This window comes from Empidonax traillii, unplaced genomic scaffold (genome assembly GCF_003031625.1).
Source record: "Empidonax traillii isolate 1590-97213 ecotype Southwest subspecies unplaced genomic scaffold, ASM303162v1 scaffold764:size1210623, whole genome shotgun sequence".
NCBI classification, from domain to species: Eukaryota; Metazoa; Chordata; class Aves; order Passeriformes; family Tyrannidae; genus Empidonax; species Empidonax traillii.
Window position 1 is genome coordinate 55,678 of NW_020955957.1, and position 22,803 is coordinate 78,480.

Sequence of the window (22,803 nt, forward strand, 5' to 3'; positions counted from 1 at the left end):
TCCCTGGAATTACCGGCTTCCCCCAGGGAGGAGCTACAACAACAATCTTGTTAGTCATGCCTGATTGCTTTATCGAGGGCAAATTACCATCCTCACAGCCCTGCTGCCTTACCTTCAAAAAACTCCAGACCCCACCCAGCCCTGAAATACCAGATGGATACATCATGTGTAGTGAAACACCCTTTAGATTTTGATAGTGACATTTCATGTCCAATGACGTTGCTGTTGGTTCCATGTTCTCCACCAGCTGCACAGCTTTTGCACGCCAGGATTCTCATTTCCCTTGTCTGGGGGTGAGAAACTGAAGAATGAACACCTGTAGTATGCAATATTCTGGGATAGACGGATGAAACCTATTTTTTTTTCTTTTTTTTTTTTTTTTTCTGGTGGTTTTTCTTTCCAAAACCAAGGCTAAATTTAAATTAAATGCTCTAGGTACTCTCTGATCAGATCTGCTCAGAGCATTTGACTCTGGGTTGCCTCATAGCAATTCATTCTCTGCGCCTGCCTGGTCTGACTCCACGTGCCACAATCCTTTTTTTTTTTTTCTTCTGCAGTGGTTTGTCTATTTTATTCTGAAAGGCAGATGATGTGGTAAGGCAGTGCTGCTTCTCTCTGCAGCTTCCTAGCACATCCCTTTAGAGGTGCTGGATGTCACTCTTCACATCTGGAGTGGATTCAGCACTCCAGTGAAAACAGTGAGTGTAGTTTGGAGCACAGCTGTCTCCTGTAAGGTGAACACTCCATGGTAGAAAACGAAACATTTAAAATCTGTTACATGTTACACTTTTCAAGTATTTCTGTGTTAAATATCAGTATTTCAAAGCTGGAAATAGGTTTTTAAACTTTACCTGTTAACCTTTGCTTTATTAACCCTTAAAGATTCATACTCTGCGTGCAGTCATGATAAATAAGCAAAGGTTGGCTGCAGTCCCTGTATACCTTCATGGTTCCTTTTATGTCCTGGCTGTAAACCTAGTCAATACTAGTAAATACTTAGTCCTTGGCTAATTCCTGATCTAGTGAGAACATCGCGATCCCACTGAGGTGAGCGCGGTTCGGAGCACAGCTGTCTCCTTTTTAGGCGAACATCTACCTTCGCTCATTATCCTGAGGCAGCGAGTGGGAAGGTGGCGGATTCCCCCGCTGTGGCCGAGGCTGGGGGGTCAGAACAGGGTCAGAGCTGCTCGGGCCGAGGGCTCAGCCTGGGAGGGCTCCGCGGCTGGGGATGTTGTGGGGGCGGGCGGGGAGGGCTCGGCTGTGAGGGCTCTGCCCGTGGCTCGGCCGGGAGGGCTCGGTTGTGAGGGCTCGGTTGTGAGGGCTCTACTCGTGGCTGGGCCGGGAGGGCTCGGCTGTGAGGGCTCTACTCGTGGCTCCCCGTGGCTGGGCCGGCCCCGCGGGCCGTGTCGTGTCGGGGCGGGGCCGTACCTGCCGTACCCGCGATGGCCGCGGGCCGGGCCGGGCCGGGCCGGGGCGGTGCCGCGCCGGGGGCAGAGTCCGGCGCGGCCTCAGCGCGGCCTCGGCGCTGAAGATGCCGCTGGGGCTGCGGAGCAAGAAGAAGGACAAGAGCAAGGAGACCTTCAAGCTGGTGGAGAGCGAGGCTCCGTCTCCATCCCCGTCCCCCGCGGCGGTCCCGGCCCCGGCCCCCACGCGGCTGCAGTTCCACGCGCAGCTGGCGCACGGCAGCCCCACGGGCCGCGTGGAGGGCTTCGGCAGCGCCCGCGAGCTGTACGGCAGGATCGGCCAGGCCTTCGGCATCGACCCCCAGCAGGTACGGCCGCCCCCGCCCGCCGGCATCCCCCGCCGCTGCCGCTTTCTGCCGGGGAAAGCATCCCCTTCTTGTTCCGAGAGAGCGTCACCGCTCGGGGAAGGACATAAACAGAGACATCCATGGTGCTCGCGAGCGAAACATCCCCGGTGCCTCGGTGAACCTGTGACACGGCTCATGGGCCCTGCTTAAGGGAAGGGGACATACCCAGCATGAAGGCAAGCCGGAGGGGAGGTGGTGTAAGTGCCCTAAATCCCACGACATTTTTTAAATTTCAGCTGAATGTGATGTTTAGCAATTTTTCTGCTTTATCGGGTGGTTATTTTTAACCTCACTGTTGGAGTGAGGTTATTTGAGTCTGTAACAAACTCGGTTTTTTTTTTTTTTTTTAATCCTGCTGCCTTTTTGATCTTTTTTTGTTTGGTTTGTTTTTCCTAAGCCGCCTTCTAAACATTTTTTTGGATAACGATTCATTTGCGTCTGTAAATGCATTGTTTTCTCTTAGTTAAAAGGCAGTGGCCCTGTTAGGTTCTTCCTACGTGGTCCTGTGAACCTTGACCCCTGAGTGGGAAAGCGAAACAAAGTGCTGACCTCTCACTGTGCCTACGTGTGTCTGGACAGCTTTACTTGTTCCTCTCCTTGTTACTGACATTTTTTTTAAAGTTGTAAAGCTCTCAGAGTTTGCTGTGGCCTGAGGTAGCAGCGTTTCAAACAGGAAAAGTGGCAGTAGCAGCGAGTTCAGTTTAATCGGTCGCTGTTGCATTAAGTAATTAAGAGGTGCCAGTGCCAGGCAATGCACCTACTTTCCAGATCCTCCCAGCTGCTTTCTGACCTTCTGCTGCTTTGTTTGCTTTCCATACTGAGCTGCTGGTCCCCTTTTGTCCTGCTCCGTTTCAGTTCTACCTTTTACTCTCCGCTTCTCATAGTTGCCAGATTGCCTGTTATTTTAGTTTCCCTCCTTTCAGCGTTGGAATTTCGGCTGCACCGGCTTGAGAAAGAACAGTGTTCGCAAGGAAACTTAATTTGGTATGAATGGTGCTCTCCTGTTTCTCCTGCTAAATGTATAATCTGACACCCTCCAAGGTTTTAGAGGAAGCACCACACGTTTCATGGGCTTGCATTGCCAGCCTTGAGCCAAACTGGAAGAGTTTCTTATTTCTTTTTCCTCTCCACTGTTCCGTTCCTACGTGTGGCTTTTTGGGTCTTTTTTGTTGTGGTTTGTTTGGTTGGTTTGGTTTGTTTTTAATGTGGTTTCTGGTAGAAATGGATGGAGAGTTATTGCTGGAAGCACTGAATGTTAAATCTTTATGAATTCAGTTGGCTTTAAGAAGCTGAGCTGTACGAAATGAAGGTCATGATCAAAAATATTTCCTGTCGTAAAAGTGGCAGAGCAGAGTAAAGAACCTGGACCAGAGGGTTTTGGATGGACAAGATGAAATAGATCAGTGAGCAGCAAGAACTGCCAGGAAATGAGAATTTATTAGAATTTATTTGAAGTGGTATTATCTGTTAGTCAAAGCTGCTTTTGGACAGATAGTGTGGTGTAAAGAATAACGCCAGAAGCTACATCTCCTCACACTGACAGACACTGGGGCGCTCAGATGCCACGTGTGGGTGTTCCCTGTGCAGGACAGGTGGTGTGGGCTGGCTGTGCTGGAGCTGTGGGCAGGCTGATACCCCAGTGCCTTTGGAAACAGGCACTATCACAGGGATCTCCACCTCGGAGTGACACAGGTGGAAAAAAGGGGGAGGGGAAGGGAGGGAAAGAGCTCGGTGTGGAGAGCATTCGGAGAACTTTTGCAGAAGTAAGTACATTTAATCTCATATGTGTAGGCAAGGGTGTGCATTCGTGGATAAGTTCCTGCCTAAGTGTTTTCATACGATTGAGGACGAGCTGCATTTGTAATCTCTCACTTCTCCTTTGACTTGGCATGACTCATTCCCTCTTTGGATCCCATCTCACAGGAGCAGCTGAGTTCAGCTCCTGCTGGAGAATCCTTTCCAGGTTCTGTGACAAGAGAGGTTTCTATAAAACACAGTTTTTGTTGCACAGACACTGACAGGAACTGCTGTGCAGACCTGGATCGTGAGCAGGGTAGGATGGGGACAGGACAAGGCACGGGATGCTTTAAAGGGGTTGCTCCTTCACTCCTGGGATGTTTGCTGGGTATCTGTGGAGCAGTGAGACGTAACTGCAGCTTTCTGAGGCTTTTCCTGTACTCATCTTTCTTGTCTAGGTATTTTATTCCTCATCCACCTTCCTAGGTGAATATATCCCAGTTACCCCTTTTGAATCTGATATTTAGCATGCTTTTCTGCCTGCCTCTCTGACTTTTACTATGACCAGCATTCCTTCTTTTCCTGGTGCAGCGTTAATGTTCTTCTCCACAGGGAGGAGGAGCAGGAGAGGATGTGGTTTCTAGCAATGGATTGCCTGTATCATTAATATGAGTGCTTATGTTTGAGGTAGAACACGTTGTTCCTGTCTTTTAATTTAATTGCTTCAACAGGCTTTCAACAGGCAAGCACAGATCTAAAAAAAAAATGTATCTGGATGCAATTCTTAACTAACGACACATGTATGTTTTTGTTTGCATGAGTTAAAGCCCAGCTGTAGCCAGGCTGTTTCTCCATCAGGTGAGGGGGGAAGGGCTCATCACAGAGGCTCTGTGGATTTTCGGGTTGTGTGCTCGTAATTGGCACTTGGGATGAGTTTGTGTGAGTGGAAATGTGAAGTGTGGTGGGGCTGGGGAGGTGATTGAGTGGTGGTGGGGCTGGGGAGGGGATTGAATGCTCAGTGGGTGTGTCTGTCCCGTGGAGGTTGGGGTTTCTTTCCCAGTGGAAGGAATTTTGCTTCACGAGGGGAATGAATACAGGAAAAGAGAGACCCTGCAGAAATGCAGCTCCCTCTGTCTCCTCCAATAACTTCCGTAGAAGTATTTGATTTAAACCTGTTCAATTTAAACCTTTGTGGAAGACTTCTGACAAACAAGCCACAGAGACTCGATTTTCTGAACAAAACTGCCCTTGCAGCAAGAAAGAAATCTGAAGTGTGTTTTAGAGAAAAGGGTTAGCCTGTGAAATCCTCATCCTCATCACCGCGGTGGGGGAAGTTTTGTTGTGTGTGCTTATCTGCTGAAACAAACTGCTCACAACCTCGCCTACAGATTGAAGGCTTTCTGGAGCAAACAACACTCCCTGCAAACCACCTCCTCCCAGCCTTGTGGCAGCAGTTGCCTGCTTGCTGGTTCCCCAAGCAGCGCTTAAATGTCACCCCCGTGTTAGGCGTTGATGCTTGCTGTGTCGATTTTCAAATACTTTTACTGAAAGTGGAAATAATGGTATGGAAGAACTCTTAATACTTGTGTGCTCTGGGTTTTGGGGAAAAAACCAAACTGAATGCTTATTTTATCAAACTCTCTGAATGTATTTGGGGAGGCAAAGTTGCATACCTGATGTAGCACCACAAGCACAGCAGGGTTTGGAGGAGTTGGTGTCAGTGGGTGTTACATCTTGCTCAGAATTAGAATTCTCATTTCCCTGCCTCTTGAACAGAGAAAGGGATTATGATCTCCTCTGTAAAGTTAACCCAGATCTCAAGGTGTAGGCTTGATGTGGAAGATGAGAGCATAATAAATCTATAGGATGTGCAGGATGGTGCTGCATGAACACTTTATATAACACATCATGTAACCCTCTCTTCCTTAGCTAATACAGTTCCTTTATATAACACACTGATTTTATTGCCTAATGTGGTCTCTCCCAGTTGAAAATACTGATGAATACCAAATACCAATTGAAAATATTCTGTTAGTGATGTTATCTGTGACAAATCTGATTTATAGGGCCGTGCACAAGCCCCCCTTATTCCACTGAGTGGAATTTCCTTGTTCCGTGGGCTGAGCGAGATAACCCTGGGTGAAGGAGGTATCCTGGATACTTTGGGGCTGATGTAACACGTCTGATTTATAATATCTTGCTAAAGTTGGCCTGAAATCTCACAGCGCTGGCATGCTGAGTTACAGATCAAATGCATAGGAAGGTTTAGGGTAAGGAAAGGAAAGACTCAACAATGAAAATCGCACACTGAATTTTTTTCTCCCATCACTTTCGGATAAGAAAATTACCATTAAAATATGGCAAAATTTGAGGGAGTGGAAGCTGCTTTTTTAGGTATTTAAGTATATAATCTGCTATTAGGTACCAATATCAAACTTAGGTAAAATCCACCAAAAATATAATTTTTGAACCGACAGGTCTCAGTTGTGTACAAATAAAGCTGTGCTGTAACTGGTAGATGGTGTAATGGGGCATTATCCTGGCTAGATACATCTTTAGTACATTACTCTTTGCGTGCATTTGTTCTAAGAAAAAGCAGTTGTTCACTAAAGAGGATGGAGAATGATTTAAGTGTTATTTTTGACCGGCTGATGCTCCCTCAGCCCTGTGGTTAGCACAGAACTGACTCACAGAAGATTCTGCAGACTTATAGGCTGTAAGTGGGAATGCCATCCAGATGAAAGTCTAAAAAGAGCAGCTCTGGATCGAGTTTCTAAATATCACATTTCTGCTCCGTTGCCAGTTTTCTCTATTCAAAGGTGTGACAGTATTTACTAGAGGATTGTCTGTTTGACAAGGTCACATGAAGGGTGTTGGTGTCTAAAAACGTAAAGACACGGTGGTGCTGGTTGTTCAGCGCAGGAACAGCGAACAAAGGACCGAGTTGCTGTTTTAAACTGGCAAAGCTACGGAGCTTGAGAGAGAAAATGAGTGTGTGAACTTGATATTGTCCGTTTGAACTGAATTATTTTTTAAAAAAAGCGTTTATGCTTAGAGATTATTACTATTTACAAAATAAAACGCAACCTTCTGCTTAAAATTAGATTAATTTCTCTAGGTGTTACTACTGCTTGAGTATTGTTTAACTGAAAAAAACATTGCACTAGCTGAGCAAATAAAACTAATATGTGTTAGGGGTGTGCTGTTACGACTTTCATTGTTAAATAAGGTGTTGGATTGCAGTGGATGGATTAGATGAGAGAAGCAAGTAGCCCTCGAGGCAGGGCTGTTTGATGGGGGATTTTTGTTTGTTTTGCTTATAAAAGCAACTAAGCAGGACCTCCCTCCAGAAACACCATCTCTCTACTAAACTTTGAGTTTTTCAAACCAAATCCCCTCGACAGTTATAGAATCAAAGTTCTAGAAATCTCCAGAAACTTAAATGCTGTCAATGAAATACATTAGTAAAAGTATCCCCCCCTCATTTGACCTGGAACCAATTTAAGCAGGTGGGTGGGTTTTTCTGCTGTCGTATATCAGCCAGAAGGACAGATGAGGCATTTGAAGTGTTCTGGTGTGGAAAACCTGTATCTTTTCTAAGGATAGTGAGGGAATGTGGGAAGGCAGGAGACCCTCCCCGTCCAGCAGAGCACGGCAGGGTTCAGCTGGCCAGGGGCCCAGGTCTGTGCCTGGGATTTTGGGCAGCTGACTGCTCCCCTGGGACTGCCACCAGAGTGGCAGCACAGATGAAGGGCACAGGGTGACATCCTGCTGCTGGTTTTTGTGAAGGCTAGGCTGGCTTCCCACTGTGTCCTCCTTTTAACGTGCTGGCACTGCCTTTTCCACCTCCTAATTCGGAGCTGGAGTGGGCACGGGGGGTTCGAGGGGTTCTGAGGTGCACTCTGAAGGAAAATAACATCCAGCAGGGAGTGGAAAAGTATCTGCCTGTTGTCCTGTCAGATCCCTGCTGGCAGCAGAGCCTTTGGCTGATGGTTTGCTGCCCTGGCTTTGCCACCTGTGCTGGAGGGACAAATGGAGTGGCAAAGTCTCCTCCTCCTCCTCTGCTTCCAGTTCATGGAAAAGATGATCTTTGGGGGGATTCTCCGAGTTCCTCTTGGAGCACAGAGTTCCTCTGGTTTGGCTGCTGCCCAGGAGGAGCTGTGTGGACTCCCTGGGCCCTCCCTCCTCTCCCCCTCCAGCTTGCAAAGGTGGGTGTAGTTACTGGAGCTGCGAGGGGGGATGCTGGGTGTGGGTTTCTCTGTTTTGCCTGGGCTGTTCAGGACAGCCTGGAAGAGCAGAGAGCCCAAAGGCTGACAGGACTGGCCAAATTCCTTCCTGCAGCACCAGGGTGGCCAAAAGCACCATCTCTGCCCCGAGCAGTGCAGCTGGATTGTTCTCATCCTGCCCATGCCCAGGACAAGCAACCTGCCCTGTTGAAGAACTACCATAAATGCAGGGAGAAAAAGAAGTGCCTGGTACCCAGTACTGAAGGGAAATCCCTCAAAAAAGCTGATTTATAAAGAAGTTTGCCCTTTTTATTAAGCCTTGCTTTCACTAAGCTGAGATGGGGATGACCCCAACTCATGCTAGGGGAGGGGTAGGAACTAAGCAAACCCGTTGGAGATGACGTGTTCTGAGCTCATGGGGGAGCACAAAACATTTCATGCTCTCTCATGACCACTTTGCTTTGATAAGCTCTTTTTTCCCCCCCCCGTTAAACTGCTTTTAAGCAGTGGTGTTTTAAAGCAGTCCCTCTGAATCCTGTGGAATCCCAGGTGGGTGAGTGATGGAGATGGTGATGGCTCTTGGCTTTGCTCGCTCTCGCCCGCGGTACAACCTGTTCTGCTTTAGCTCGGGGTGCTGTGTCAGAGCTGGTGTGTTAATGTGTTTGCCTTCTTCCTCCTGCACAGATCATGTTTTGCACTCTGAACACTCACAAAGTCGACATGGACAAGCTCCTGGGGGCGCAGATCGGCCTCGAAGATTTCATATTTGCCCACGTGAAGGGACAGCGGAAAGAGGTGGAAATTCTCAAAACTGAGGATTTGCTGGGCCTTACCATTACAGACAATGGGACTGGTTGTGCATTTATAAAGGTGAGCTTAATTACCCCTGAAATACTTTGTTACTGTAAAAGGTTCATTATTGGTTTAATGATCCTTCAGAACTGTAAAATCTTTAGGTTCTTTACTTACCATATTTATGATAATAGAAGCTGCTTTTCTTTAGGTACATCATTCAAGATTGGTTCAGCTATTTCTGTTGCATGTCACTCCAAATTAGTTCATTTATTCACTGCTTCTGCAATGTGCAGCAGCTTTACAGCGTGACCATTGTTATTTCCCGACCTCCCCTGAGGTGGTAGGTGTTAGATAGTGCTTGCATCTGCCCCCTCCTGTTTTAAAGCGATTTTCTGATGTCACTGATGAGGTGCTTATAGAACTTCTGTGGCTCATGTGATGATGAGATCATGTTCTCCCAGTCTTTGACTGCTCACGGGGCACAAGCCTTTGTGCTGCACCAGAACGGGGGCAAGTTTAGTGCTTTGTCAGCTTTTCCAGTGCTGTTGCCTTGGGTAGGGTGAACTAAAAGGATGTGGATAAACACAATTTACCGCAATTGAGTAGCAGCTACGGGCAGTAACGTGCACCATATATTAATCATAATTGCTTCCCTTCCCCTCCTCTGCAGGACCTGCAGATAGCATGTTTTGAGACAAGTAGAGGCTGAGGAAATGATGCTACCCTTCCTGCTAGGCTGGGTGTTAGCAACCTTAATCACATTTTCTGCCTTTTTTAGATTCTTTGCTCTGATCTACTCCAATTATCCACTATTAGCGAGGCATTAGCAATTACTGCTAATTCCATCACTGCTGTCCCAACTGCTGCTCTCATTGCTGTTGTAAACAGAGCTCGTTGTGTGAAGAGCCTGGATTTTCTATTCATTCCTTCGCTGCCATGGATATAAAACAAGACTCGATTTAAGAAATCAGTTTGTTGGTAGCACAGAGAGACAGCAGCCATCACCCAGGCTGGAAAACCCCTCACCACATCAGCAGGGCGAGCTGTAATGTCCAGTCAGTGGTGTAAAACTTCTCTAAAAATATGATTTTCCCCGTACTGGTTTAATAGTAAGCACTGTAATGAAAATGGTGTCATCTTCATGGGAATGCATCAATTTTAGGTAATGGATCTTTAAAAGCAGCATAGAAAAAACACATGCAAAAGTAAAAAAACTGCATCTTTTTCATGCTTGGTTGCCTAGGTAGATGACTGAGCAGAGACTAAGCAGTCTCTGCTTCGAAGTTTGATAGAATTGTTTTTGTTTATATACCTATATTTGCCTTAAAAATTTACTAATTACCAGTTCTTACTTAACTACGAATATAAAGTTTACTGATTGGTGGGGTTGTGGGAAGTTGTTATGGGCTGTAGTGATTTTATTGCATTTTGAGCAACAGGGGTGATTTATAACCCAGTTGTGGGGTTGAGACATAACCCAGTTGTGGGGTTGAGACATAACCCAGCCACTTTCAAAGCTGGCATTCTGCAGGTGCTTTTCATATGAAATCTGACGCTGTTTTGCCATGCCAAGAACAAAATAGGAAATACTGATCCTCATAGCTTGAAATACAGGCCTAGCAGTTGCATCTTGACTCCTGGGACAGTGTGGCTCTGCTGCCTCTGGTCACTTGGAGCGACGATAAAAACTCGGTCGTAGGGGGAAAATGTTTGGTAGGACGCAAATAACAACCCAGAAATATTGCTTGGACAGTTTTGGTGTTGGGATCCAAGGAAAGAAGAGAAGCCAAATGACCAGGAGTTCAACACATAAACTAAACATTAACTGAAGGCTGGTGGGCACCCTCGTGAATGCATTTGGCACCTGTTTCTGGTGGGGCTGCGACGCCCACCTCGTCATTCACCGCCGGCCCTCTGCTTGGTTTCGATCTCTGGATCCAGATTAAAGAAAAAAGGGCTGGAAAGAGTTAAACTCAGGCTGAAGCTTGAAACTGTGGCAGTGTGTGTGATGGCAGCAGCATCACACTTCCCACTGCCTCTCAGATGGAGGCACAGGCGTGGGCTCGCCCACGGCACGGCACGGGCACCGGCAGCGGGTTTGGGGACAGCTGTTCCTGCAGGAGATGGCAACAAAAATACACTGTTGATCTGCTTTTGTCCCACTGTCACCTCACTCACACTCAGCCTGAACAACTGAGGCTTTACCGAAGAGATGGGCGTTCAGGAACAGTCCAGAATGAAATTCCCACTTCTGCCGAGTGTAAGATGTTCTGCCACGTCACAGCTGTTCTGGTAAACAGCCAAAGAGCAGTGGTTTGTGTGGTGTGTGTGCACCTGATGAACAAATACGGCAGCATGTAGCAACAGTAAGCAATCACTGACGTTTTAAGTGTGATAAATCACAGAGATATTTTAAAGAATTTTTTTCCCCCCTCGGTTTTTAAATTTCACTTCACAAAACTTATAAATACTGACTTCTGTTGTGACCTTTAGGCCGTGTGTATTTTCCATGAGGTGGCATTTAGAAGATTTTCTTACTCTTCATTATTTCAGAAGAGCTCCTTTGATATACAGCTTGATGAGGAAAATGCTAGTTTTATCACTAGAGGTGGATCTTATTGAGATTGGCCCTTTATAGGATGTCATTTTTACCATATAACACACCTATTTTATGTCCCTGGACCGTACTTGATAAGAGAAAAATTCTGTTCCTATGCTTGTAAAGCTATTAAATCAAAATAACCCCCTCAACATTTATTAAACATTGACATTAGTGTTCAGTTTTAAAGCACAAAAAATATTAACTTATTCAGAACCTTTGATTTCTAAAGTATAGCTGCATTATTTTTTTTTCTCTGCTGATTTTTTTTTTTTAATTCAGTGCTTACTAAAATACTTTGATGCTTTTCAAAATAAGTTTTTATGAAAATCTTACAGACAAAACACACTGCTGGAATAACAAGCTCAGTGCTGTTGATGCTGTTAACTGAGGTGCTTGAAACTCTGGTGGTGTCACCTCTGAAAAGGTGTCACCTTGGAAAGAAATGTTCCTAAATTCTGTTTTGTTTCTCTTTCTTTTTTTTTTTTTTTTTTTAACACTAGAGAATCAAAGAAGGCAGCCTGATGGACCAAACCAAAACTGTCTGCGTGGGTGACCACATAGAGACCATAAATGGGAAGAACGTGGCGGATTGTCGGCATTACGAGGTGGCCAAAATGCTGAAGGATCTGCAGAAAGGTCAGCTCTTCAAGCTGGAGCTGATAGAGCCCATGAAAGCCTTTGGTGAGTGACGAAATCCCACACTGTAAACACTGGAAGTTTGTTTTCAGAAGGAGGTACCTCAGCTGCTCCATTGGTTTTTTTAGGTGTGTGTTTATTTTTTTAATTTGAAGTGGAACATTTACGAACGGATTTTCTTCTACCTTGCTTCCTCCAGCAGTCATCCTGGGGAAGGGTTCAGTCTCAGTCTCTTGTTGGAAAATAAGTCCAGGTACTGTGTCGTGGGTGCATTTTTGAAGCATGGATTGCCTCACTGATGTGCTGATCCTCAAAACTCCTTTTACCCAGGGGATCAAAACAGAGAGCGAGTTACCATTTTTATCATCTCCGTTTTTCACGTCCCTTCAATTTTTTTAGCATTTTCCTGTAATAAGAGTTTCAAAATAGCGCTAAGTCATAAATTTGTAGGAGGCTTTTTGCCCACCTGCAGTAACGGGAAGTTCGAACTCACCATCATCACTTCAGCAGCAAAAGTTTTACATGTTTATTTTTCCAATCTTCTTTGGTGTGTTAGTAGTTCACAGCTAATGCCATACACCAGTCTTGACACTTGGTGTCAGGATAGCAGCAGGAATTGAAAATGGGAGAAATGCAGGGATTTCTTTCTGCTTCTGGTGCTTCTGTGAAGAATGAGGGTTATGAGTTGATCTCCAAGGCCTTTGGGTATCAGTTGATAGTCCTGTTAAGTAAATGTGGGTGTTACACATAATGCTAAAGCAGTATTACATATGTATTAATTGCAATTAGTAATGCAGCAATACCCTTTTTTAATATGGGCCTATAATTTGTGTTCAGTGCTGTAAGTGTTACATTGTTTGTAAGGGCTGGGGTGAATCAGCATTTGATTGGTGACTTCAGCCATTACTTAATAGTATTTACTTTAACCAGGTGATTAAGAGACCTTTTAGTCTGCCTGTAGAGAAGGAGACCTGCTAATGTCGTGGCAACACCTTTTATCTGACACTGAATTAAGAGGCAATCAGAGCTTTGTGGACAGATTTTTGGAAGGTGCACGTCACCCTTTTCCCCCTACAGAAATGAATTTGCAAGCTGCAGCAGGTTAGAACACCCTGCTCTAGCCTCAGGGGCACTTGGGCTTCAGGCACAAATTTATTCAAGATAGTGTTTAAGAGAGAATGGCCCCAGAGGAGATGAGGAACAAGCTCCAGGTCCTGCTGGACAAGCAGGTGCTGAATTGCTGTTGGTTCCACCTGTGGCACTGCTGGCAATCAAATTGTTGTCTCAGCAAGACCTGCTTTGTGGGGGTGTTTGCACCCCTGCAGCAGTGAAGGATGGCAGTGTTGCAGTGCTGAGCCTGCCCTGTAAAAAGCAAAATAAACCAGCAGGTGGCTGGGGACTTGCAGCTGTTACCTAATATTAAGGAATAAACAGGCTTTTCTGTAGAATAGGGAGATAAAATCATACAAGGTGCATATATTTAAGTGAGTGCCATAGGCCTGCTTAGATCCACTGGTCAGTGGAAGTCCTAGCAGTGCAGCTGAGCAGAGAGTTTGAAGACAAGAAACTGTCAGCAAAGCTACACTTAGAATATAATTAACTTAGAATCTTTACATACTTTAGATCTCGATTCCAATAAGCAGTGAAGATAATATAATAACCAAAGCAAATGCATCCTATTCTGGTGTACCATATACTTAGTTTTGCTTGGTATTGTATTATTTTTTTTGTTTGTCTTGTCTTTAGAAAAGCTGGAACCGAGGTCCAGAGGTGGAGCTCTGCCAGAGGCCAAAATCTCCAGAGGGAGGGAAACGCTTCGCCTGAGGACCAAAGGCTCTGCCACCGTGGAGGAGATGGTATGGTTACAACCTGGGGACCCTCAGGAGTTCAGCTTCATTTACCCTCCCCCAAGGTGGGAAGGAAAAATCTGGGTGGGACAAAGACTGCCTTCTGCATGGAGAAATGCCTCTGGAAAACTGGGATAGGACGGGGCTGAGGAGCCTGGAAGCAGAAAACCTGTGTTTAGGTTTTGGAATCCATGAGTTATGTGGGTGAATTTAAGGTAGAATAGATCAGGGCAAGAAAAAGGGAGGGTAGTTGATGAATTGATGCCATTTCTGACACTGCAGAGTGTGTGGGGCCAGCGTAAGGCTTGTTGTTAGATGCTGATTACATGGGCATGAATATTTGTAAAACCAGGATCAGAGTTTGGTGAAGAAATGTTCTTTGTTCCGGGTTCTTCTAAACCTGGTGAGGATTTGATGAAGATCTGGATTGTCAGGAGATGTTTGAACACTCACACTTTGGATGTGTGAGCTGTGTGGCTTCGTGTGAGGAGGTGGGCTCAGGTTCATGAGAAGAGGGAAAGAGAGTGGAATAACCTGTTTTGTTTGCAGATTTTCTAAGTCTAGTCTGGCCAAGATAGGAGTAAGGCTAATCACTGACAAATCGGTGGTTCCTTTGAAATCTGCGTGGATATAATCTTACTTTTGCCCTTTCTCTCCCTTTGTTTCCACAAAGCCAAGTGAAGTTGAAGAAAAAGCGATTAAAAAAGTGGATGAGCTTCTCGAGACCTACATGGGGATAAGAGACATCGAATTAGGTGAGTTTTTAGCAAACACATTACTGCGAAATGAAGCAATTTCTCATTTCCTGAGTGCAGTCTAAAATTTATTGAGAGTGCTTTGATCTCTGGATGTAAATGAGGCAAAACTTGTCCAGCATACAGTCTCAAAAACTGCAAATGTGTGTGTCTGATAAAGGAGTCTTCCTCCCACTTCAATCCTTATGATGCAATTAATTAATCCTCTATTCCTCACATTATCTCCACACTGTTGCCTGAATTTTTTTAGCTGTTTGCCATAACTGTCACGCTGTGTTCTTTCTGGCACGTGTTTTCTAGTGGATCTCGTGTGTGCCACGATTAAGGATTCTTAAGGATAAGTTTTATTTGCTTTTTTTTTGCCCCTTGGCTTAGACACATCAAAGTCAGAAGTTGGCTGAAGTTGGAATCTGAGATCTTCATCAGTGAAAGGGCAGCTGTTTAGCAAGGGAGCTGACAGAGGAATTGCACAAATTTATCACATTCTCTAAATTCTGAAGAACATGGGAAAACATGGGATCTCGTGGAACTGCTGGTACTGAGACAAAGAGGAAGGGGATTTATTGTCATGGGAATACTTAACAAAAAAAATTTAAAATAAAATGAGAAAAAAAAAAAAGTCAGGCAAGATGAGCTAAATGGGAAGTGATCTTGAAAAGAAAGCTTTCCTGAGAGAGGAGAAGGCAAAGCAGAAGAGAAAATAGGTCTGGCTTGAAGCTGAAGCAGGGTTGGCAAGGCAGCAGAGGAATGAGAACAAAAGGAGGTTATCTGAACAGCCAGAAGTCCTTTGTTGGCTGCTCCTGCCAGCAAGAATGTGATTGGCAGATTCCACTGGTTTTCTCACAGGAAAAATTGTAGGTAAAACACTATTTTCCTTCAGTTCAAGCTAGAGGTGAGCTTGCTGGCACAGAAGAGAGGGCAGAGCTGCCCAAAACTTGTGAGTTCTGTTCTTTAAGCAATGCCTAAACTTTCTTCTTCCCAGAAGATAAAAGTTCTCCAAACTTCTGTCCCCAGCAGCTTTAGTATGTGTGTCATGTGCTCCTGGAATCCCTGTGTGGAACTGAGAGGAGGTTAGGGAGGATTCCACGTCCTGTCCCTCTCCTGCAGCCGTTGTGTCTCAGGCCAGCTGTCCCCCTGGGAGCTGTTTTTGTCCTGCAGCTGTTGCAGTTGGGTTTTTGGAGGCTCCTGTCCTTGCAAGCTTCCTTCCAAGGTCTCCAGGCTGCCTGCCCTGCAGAAATAACCAGCTGTGGGAACTGCTGTTCCCCGTGGGTTTGGCTCTCAGGATGGAACAGGATGGCTCTTGCACAGGACACTGAGAAGTTCAGCTATCAACGATCATGGCTGAGCTGATTGCCAAGCACCTGGTAGAGTTTTCCCATGAATTCTTTAATTTTCTTTTTTCCCCTCAAAGATCCAGTGCCCTTCCTCTTTCAGTGAGTAGTTTGGAAACTTTCAGAACACTCAAAGGAGGAAGAGAGGTCTTTGTTCTCAGAGAGACTCTCCTCTTCCCAACTGGGTGGTTGTTTTGTCCTCCACCTCTTCTTTTCCTCCCCAGAAGGTGTGGTGTGAGCAAGGAAAGCTGTCAGGAATCAAAGACTGGAGGGCCCAGGTAGCTTCAGTTTGCACCTTTGAAGCCACATCCCGGTGCTGGCAAAACTTTGTAAATTAAAAAAAAAAACACAATTAAACAGCTCCAGGACTCGTCAGCAAAGGAGAGCTAATCACCTGTCACAAATCTGTTCAATTAACACATGTCAGTTTTTCATGGGCTGGATGTGATCAGCCACCCGTGAAAATGAAATATGAGGGAAAGATTCATTCAGAGAGTGCCAATCACCACTTTAGCTAGAAATTTCCCTCATTACTCAAGCCAGATTAGTTGAAAATGCAAGTCATCACAATGTGCAGCTGACAAGTGATTAAGATCTCAATCACTGCTCACTCCCATGCAGTTCTGTTTGTCAGAATCCTTGGGATGGCAGTTAATGTTGCTCTTTCATCTCCCTTAAAATGACACTTCCACGGTGGGATTGAATTCTAAAACAGAGCCCCAGTTTTGAGCCATAAGTTAGAAAGGAAGGGGGAAAAAAAGTCGAATTACAGACAGAATTAAAGGTGAGATAAAGCCCTTCATTTTTGCAGAGTTAGGTATCATGATAGTTTCAAAAAGACTGACTAAATCTACACACAAATCCCCGAGTTGCAGCAAAATGCTTGGAAATCATTAGTGGAAATGTATGCACTTTTTTTTTTTTTTTTTTTGGCACAGTTTTTAACTTTCAGAGATCTAAATGCTACTGAGATTTATATACCTGCCTTTGGATGCACTTTTACCTTTTTACTTCTTTACTCTTTTTTACTGAAAACTGGATTCAATCCACAGAAGGGACGGCTGGCTCTGGAAATGTTTCCCTCAGCCATTTTATGGGCACAGAAGAAATTGGGTGAAGGCTTGACTTGAGCCTTCTTTGAAACATAAATGTACAACTGAGAAGTAATTCAGGTTATTTTAAATTCTCTGCTTTCTTGAACTGCTGATTAATGGGAGCAGCTCAGGAAAACAGTGAAAAATACTGGTGGCATTTAGTTTTTAAATCAGTAAGTCTTGAACTTTTATAGGCTGTATTTGATCCCAGAAATTCTGTGTGGGAGGAAGCCTGGATCAGTGGGATCCAACCCCAGAATGCTGCTGATGGAAAAAATGATGGCAGAAAGGGCTTCCTGTCACTCAAGCTGCTTCTCTTGGTTCACAAATCCAACCCAGCAATATCCAGTGCTTGTTTTTATCTCAAAATCCTTTAACTGGAGTGGTATTCTCCCTGAATCTTCTGTTTTCCTCTCCTTCTGTCACCAGGCTTTCATTTCCCAAGGGGATTTTATGGTATACACTCTGGGGTGTATTTTTATGGCTGAGAGAATAACGGGAATTTTGGGGGGGGGAAAAGGAAAGGCAGCAAGTCCAGTTAAATGAGAGAAAACTTCTCCAGTTCAAGAAGTATCAGTACTTCATAGAAAGGACCAGGAAATAATGTTTGTAATAGTACCTTAAAAGCCAGATATGACAATGTTCAACATGAAGCTTAAACCCAGGAATGCTGAATGTTGGAAACTGCAGGGACATGCTTCATTTTGGGCTTTATTTGTTACCTTTTGGATGAAGGCAACTTCATCAGAATAGCATTAAAGCTAAGTAAATCTTGAAGTTTCTGTTAAGATTTCTGTTTAACTACAGTATAGGACAGAGGTAGAAAAACTGTGTAAGGTGGATAATAAGAATGGCAGGCAGCAGGTGGCTTTCATGGCTTGTGCCCCTTGTGTTTATTAAAAGTGAAAATTAAGATTTCGTGAAAGGTCTTTGAAGCCATTTTAAAGGAGGAACTATTTTAAAAAAGCCAGCATTACTACTTTGTTCCCAGTCTGGAAAGCCTGTTGTTGAGCTTCTCAGTTAAAGTCGACAAGGCTTCGAATTCCTTTCATCACTTTTAAGACTGCCGAACTTTCCACGTTTTATGTAGTGATTTGTCAGGTTTTTACGTTACCTGAACTCAAATAATAATAATAATAATAATAATAATAATAATAATAATAATAATAATAATAATAATAATAAAAGAGAAAATCTGAGAACAGTTGGGAGCTCTCTTGAGTGTGGAAAATATTCTAAGGGAATAAAATCCCTGTTAATCACTGACTGTGCAGCTCTTACAGGAAGCGGTGGATGGAAAGGGAGGGGAGATGGGAGCTGTGCCTGGAGCGCATCCCTGCGATCCCGAGGGATGTTTGTCCCCATCTCCCGGGAGATGGGAGCTGTGCCTGGCAGCGCATCCCTGCCGGCGCTGGGGGTCAGCACCGCGCCGCATTCCATCGGCTGGAGCTGCCGATGGATAATCCCGGCACCTCCAGCGAGCCCTGGTGGCGCTGGTTGTTGCAGTTTGCTCGGTGCAGATTGAAGGCGTTTTGCTCTGAGGCAATCATGTTCTGGTTCTTCCTCGGCCAAGTTGAGAGTTGTCCTGATTGTCCGTGTTTAGTGGATTTTTTTTTCAAGTATAAGCTAGTTTTTAGATTCTGTTGTTTGTTTTTTGTTTTTTTTTTTTTTAATTTGGGAAGCTCAGCCTTAAAGGAGCACTGTTTGAATTAACACTGTATGTTAATGGCACTTTATTACTGTGCAGTTCTGAGGCTTCAGCTGGGGCAGCAGGACTGGGATACAGTGCTGGCTCACTGTTATGTGGCTCTTTCATATCTCTTGACCAGTTCATCTTAAAACTGGCTAAATTCTTTGTTCCCCCTCTAATTAAACATTTGTCTAGGTGCTTGCTCTGCTCATGGCAGCTTTTTTTAAGTGTCTTCTGTAACTATATCTTGACGTTTGGCCTTGTGTCACCTTGCACAGCTCTTCTCTCTCCAGTTTCCAGTGTGGACTGTGGCTCCAGCTTGCTTACAGCTTGGTACGTGTTTGCACAACAGCACCTACTGTTTGACAGAAGTTCCTGACTGTCAGTGAGCTGAGTTTTAGGCCAACAAAATAACATCCAATAAATTTACCAAAACTTCAGAGCAGGGCAAGTTTATTTCCCTTTTTACCAGAGAGGTTTTTGCCATGTTGATTCAATACCAGTGCAGATTGTCCCAGCGAAGATGTTCTTCTGTGGCTTCAAGACTTCCTTCCCTTTCTCAGGCACTGTAATGTGTGGTTTCCATTTGGGATATCCCTCTGGAAAAAGGCTGGAAGTTATCAAACCCTTGAGCGTGACACTTGAATTTGATGTGCCCGTGAAGAAAGTGATGGTTACTTGATGTACAGCAAAAGGTGGGGGACATCTTGCAGGTGTGTAAAGTATCCACACAATGAAGCAGCACAAACTTTCCCACCTCTAGGGCACTGTAAGTTAGATTTGATTTTCAGAGCTGGAGGTAGTAATAACTGAAGCAAACTCCTGCACTGAAATGAATTACTCCTCAGTTTGGAATGGTGTGGAAATCCAAGCAGGACAATAATGTGGCCCACAATAAATGCCTCAGTCCCTTTGCTACCTGGAGGTGTTGTGGCTTTGTTTTGTGGGTTTGGTTTGTTTGGTTTGGTTTGGTTGGGTTTTTTTTTTGTTGTTGTCAACAAAAATAAACTCAAGTTAATTAAAAATTAAACGAAATTACATTGAAAAATTAAGCAAATCTGCTTGAGGTCATACCATAATTTCCTGAGAACACAACCTCCTTCAGGCAGTTGCAAACACAGTGTCCAGCACTTGACAAACCAGATTTCCATTTTCTTTGTGCTCTACACCACACATGAGTTGAGCCACATTTGGATTCTGGTTTCCTGAAACGTTCAAGTGTTTATTTACCAGCACTCCTTTTCAAATGCAGGTGATGCTCAACATTGAAACGCTGAGGCTTGTAAAACATGGGCTGTTGCTGGCAAACCCATCCTAGATTGGTTGCATGTGTCTGTTGTGCGGGTTGTGTGTTGTTTTCCGTGTTTAAACCTTATTCTTTTTGGTTTTCTATGAAAAGCTTGTCCTCTTTAACTTGCTGAGATCTGTCCTTCGTCGTTTAGAGGAGAAAAACACCTGAGTTTCCTTTCTGGTTTTTAGATCAGCAAGGTCATATCAGAGTTGGTGAAGTTGGTGAGGACCTGGCACGGGTCTCGTTGTCACACAAGGGTTGTGTTTAACCTTGTTTATGGGCCTTTTTTTCCCCGTGCCATCAGCACAGAATACAATTTAATACCATTAAAACCCAGGGGTCAGCGAATTAACAATGAAATCTCTGCCGAGCAAACAGAAGAACGGGTATAAAGAGCACGCTCCAGGGGAGTTACTCCATCTTGTCACCCTTTCAGCCGCCACCATCGTGGAAGCCGGGCGGGACAAGGGGAACCCCGACGAGTTCGCCGTGGCCTTGGACGAAACCCTGGGGGACTTCGCCTTTCCCGACGAGTTCGTGTTCGACGTGTGGGGGGCGATGGGAGACGCCAGGCAGGGCCGGCTGCACTGAGGGCACGGCGATTCCCGAATATGGACATGAATAACTCAGGGGAGGGGGATTTGGGGTGCTCCCTGTAAGCGTTCTCACCCCGGGATTCCTTTGGCAAAGGGAGGTTTCCAAGGGAAATACGAAGGTGAACCCGCAGTTGTGACGGCTGCACGTTGAAAGGGTTTAATTTACACGCTGCGAGGGATGTCAGTGTGATCTATTTATACAGACATTTCTTACAATGATATATTTTTTATTGTGCATACACTTCGATATCCGTGTTCTGGAAAGCGTTAGGCAGACCTCAACAAGGAGTTTTGGATTATTTTAATCTCTCCAGAGAGGTTTCTGAGCTTGCTGAAGAACCACTGCTCTGCATTCATGTACACAGAGAGCTGAGACAAACCCAAAGCCTCGGGTTTTCCTGCACAGGTTGGTGTGTAAAAAAAAAAACCCCTGGTGTTTTGGCCATTCATTTTATTTTGAGAAATTAATGTTGTTTTATCCTCAGGGGGATAGTTTGTCTCGTTAAACTGATGATTTTTGGCTTGGACATTGCTGTAGGCAAAGGTGAGAAGAAGTTCCCCCTTTGAATAATATCTTTGAATGATAATTTGAGATTGACTAAAGCCTGAAAAATGTGCTAAACTAACTTTAGGTTGTCAGGATTTCCAATTAATGTTGTGCACGAGCATTTAACTGCTGAATTTTCACTAATAAATCAGAGATTATAGAAAATGAAATTAAACAAGAATGTGGGATCTGACCTGGGAAGGTGTCACAGATTTTTAGTATTTTTATATTTTCAGAAGAGAATAAAATAATAATTATTACAAAAGTGTTTTTTTTTTTTTCTAAGTCCCTTCCTTGTTGCTTTTCTTCTGAGGAAAATGTCTTTCACATCTCTGTAAAATAAAGACTATGCCAATAATTTTACACGTTCCATGTCAATGATTATTTTTGGGTCTCAAACCATGAGAGTTTGAAGTATCATGGAGAGAAAAAAAATCCAAACTCCCCTTCACTCTTTTGCACCTGTTATAATTAGTGAATTTTTTTTTTTTCTAGTTAGGAAATATTGCATGAATATGAGGGATCTTTGAGTGGGGAATAATCTCCAATTTTATAAATGCTGCTGGGAATGTTTTGCTCTCGTATCTCTGGTCTCAGGGCAAGCTTTCACATCATACAGATATTCCTTTTTAATGAGTGGTGTGGAGGTCATATATTTCAGGGTATTTAAGAAGTTCAAGGTGTCAGTACTGGTACCTCATCACCAGCGTGGGGTAAAAATCTATACATCCCTTCAAACAGGCGTGGTTGTTAGCAATTTCTGTGTGTAGAAATTGGAGAGAAAATACAGAGAAATAAAAATACAGGTAGAAAAAGCTGGGCTAATCTCAATAGGAGAGGTAAAATTGCATAATTTTACAAGAAAATGACAAACCTGAAAGTAAAGAAACTTGAAGGAGACGGTTAAATTTTATAAAATGCTCTTTTTGGGGCCTTGAGGGTATTTTATTTTGTGATGTTTTTTGTCATGTTTGATAACTGCAAGTCTGTATCTTTTGCAGTCGAGCACACCCAACTCTTGTACAGGGTTATTTTAACTGATGTGCTCATGGTCATGAAGGGTCAAAGCGTTGTGGGCCTTGTCATTTATTCTTTAAACTTCCAGGTGGAAAGGAAAAAGGAAATGTCAGAAATTCCCCATCGGTTTCACATTATGTAACAGCCCAAAGCCAAATTTTGTGGAAATGTTTGTGTGCGCTGATGTTGGTAACCAGCAGGTTGCTGATTGTGAAATAAATTGAAATTAAGAACTCCTGCTTTATAAAAAAAGTACCGTGGGAGAGCTGCGTTATGAAATAATGCATGAAATGGAGCAGATAACCCCTGGGGTTGTGGCCATCCATTTCATTTTGAGAAATTCATATTTTTCAGTCAGTTTTTCCCTCAGGGGGATCATTTGTCTCATCAAAACTGATAAAAGAGTGAGATAAAAATACTCTCTGCAGCTCTAACCCTGCCCAGAGCTGTCTGCCTCTTGCCACAGTGGCCCATCTTGTGGAGTTTATTTCAGATTTAAACGGTGATGGCAATTTTTACTCTTCCAATCTGCGTGCAGAGACTCCAGTAGTCTTTAGATGCAACAAGGGGATTTAATAAAGTCTGGTGTTCATCAAGTTCTGAGCTCATAATCTTAAAAATACGGTGAGCCATTAATATTTGACGCTTTTAAAGGAGCAAATTTTGCAAATGGCAGATGTCTCTTTTGTGGCACCTTTAGTGTGCCAAATTACGCTGGGCTTAAATTTGATTTTATGCAGCCCCGTTCATACAGCTGCTACTCAAAGAGCTATTAATATAATCAGTCTTTGGGGGAAAGTCAGATTTGCACCTTGAATAATGCAAATAT

General features: G+C 44.2%; 1 protein-coding gene across 1 annotated transcript; it reads left to right on the plus strand.

Annotated features, from left to right (window-relative positions):
* Positions 1-1,519: 1,519 nt before the first annotated feature.
* Positions 1,520-20,405, plus strand: GIPC2 (GIPC PDZ domain containing family member 2). Its single transcript, XM_027901150.1, has 6 exons — positions 1,520-1,771; positions 8,458-8,643; positions 11,671-11,851; positions 13,553-13,662; positions 14,327-14,408; positions 20,251-20,405. The coding sequence occupies exons 1-6, from the start codon at positions 1,532-1,534 to the stop codon at positions 20,403-20,405; spliced, it is 954 nt and encodes a 317-aa protein (XP_027756951.1). The 5' UTR covers positions 1,520-1,531.
* Positions 20,406-22,803: the final 2,398 nt, after the last annotated feature.

Coding starts and splice junctions, on each gene's coding strand:
- GIPC2 (XM_027901150.1), top strand. CDS start 1,532: ATGCCGCTGGGGCTGCGGAGCAAGAAGAAGGACAAGAGCAAGGAGACC. Junction 11,852..13,552: donor AGAGCCCATGAAAGCCTTTG/GTGAGTGACGAA, acceptor TCTTGTCTTTAG/AAAAGCTGGAACCGAGGTCC. Junction 13,663..14,326: donor CTGCCACCGTGGAGGAGATG/GTATGGTTACAA, acceptor GTTTCCACAAAG/CCAAGTGAAGTTGAAGAAAA.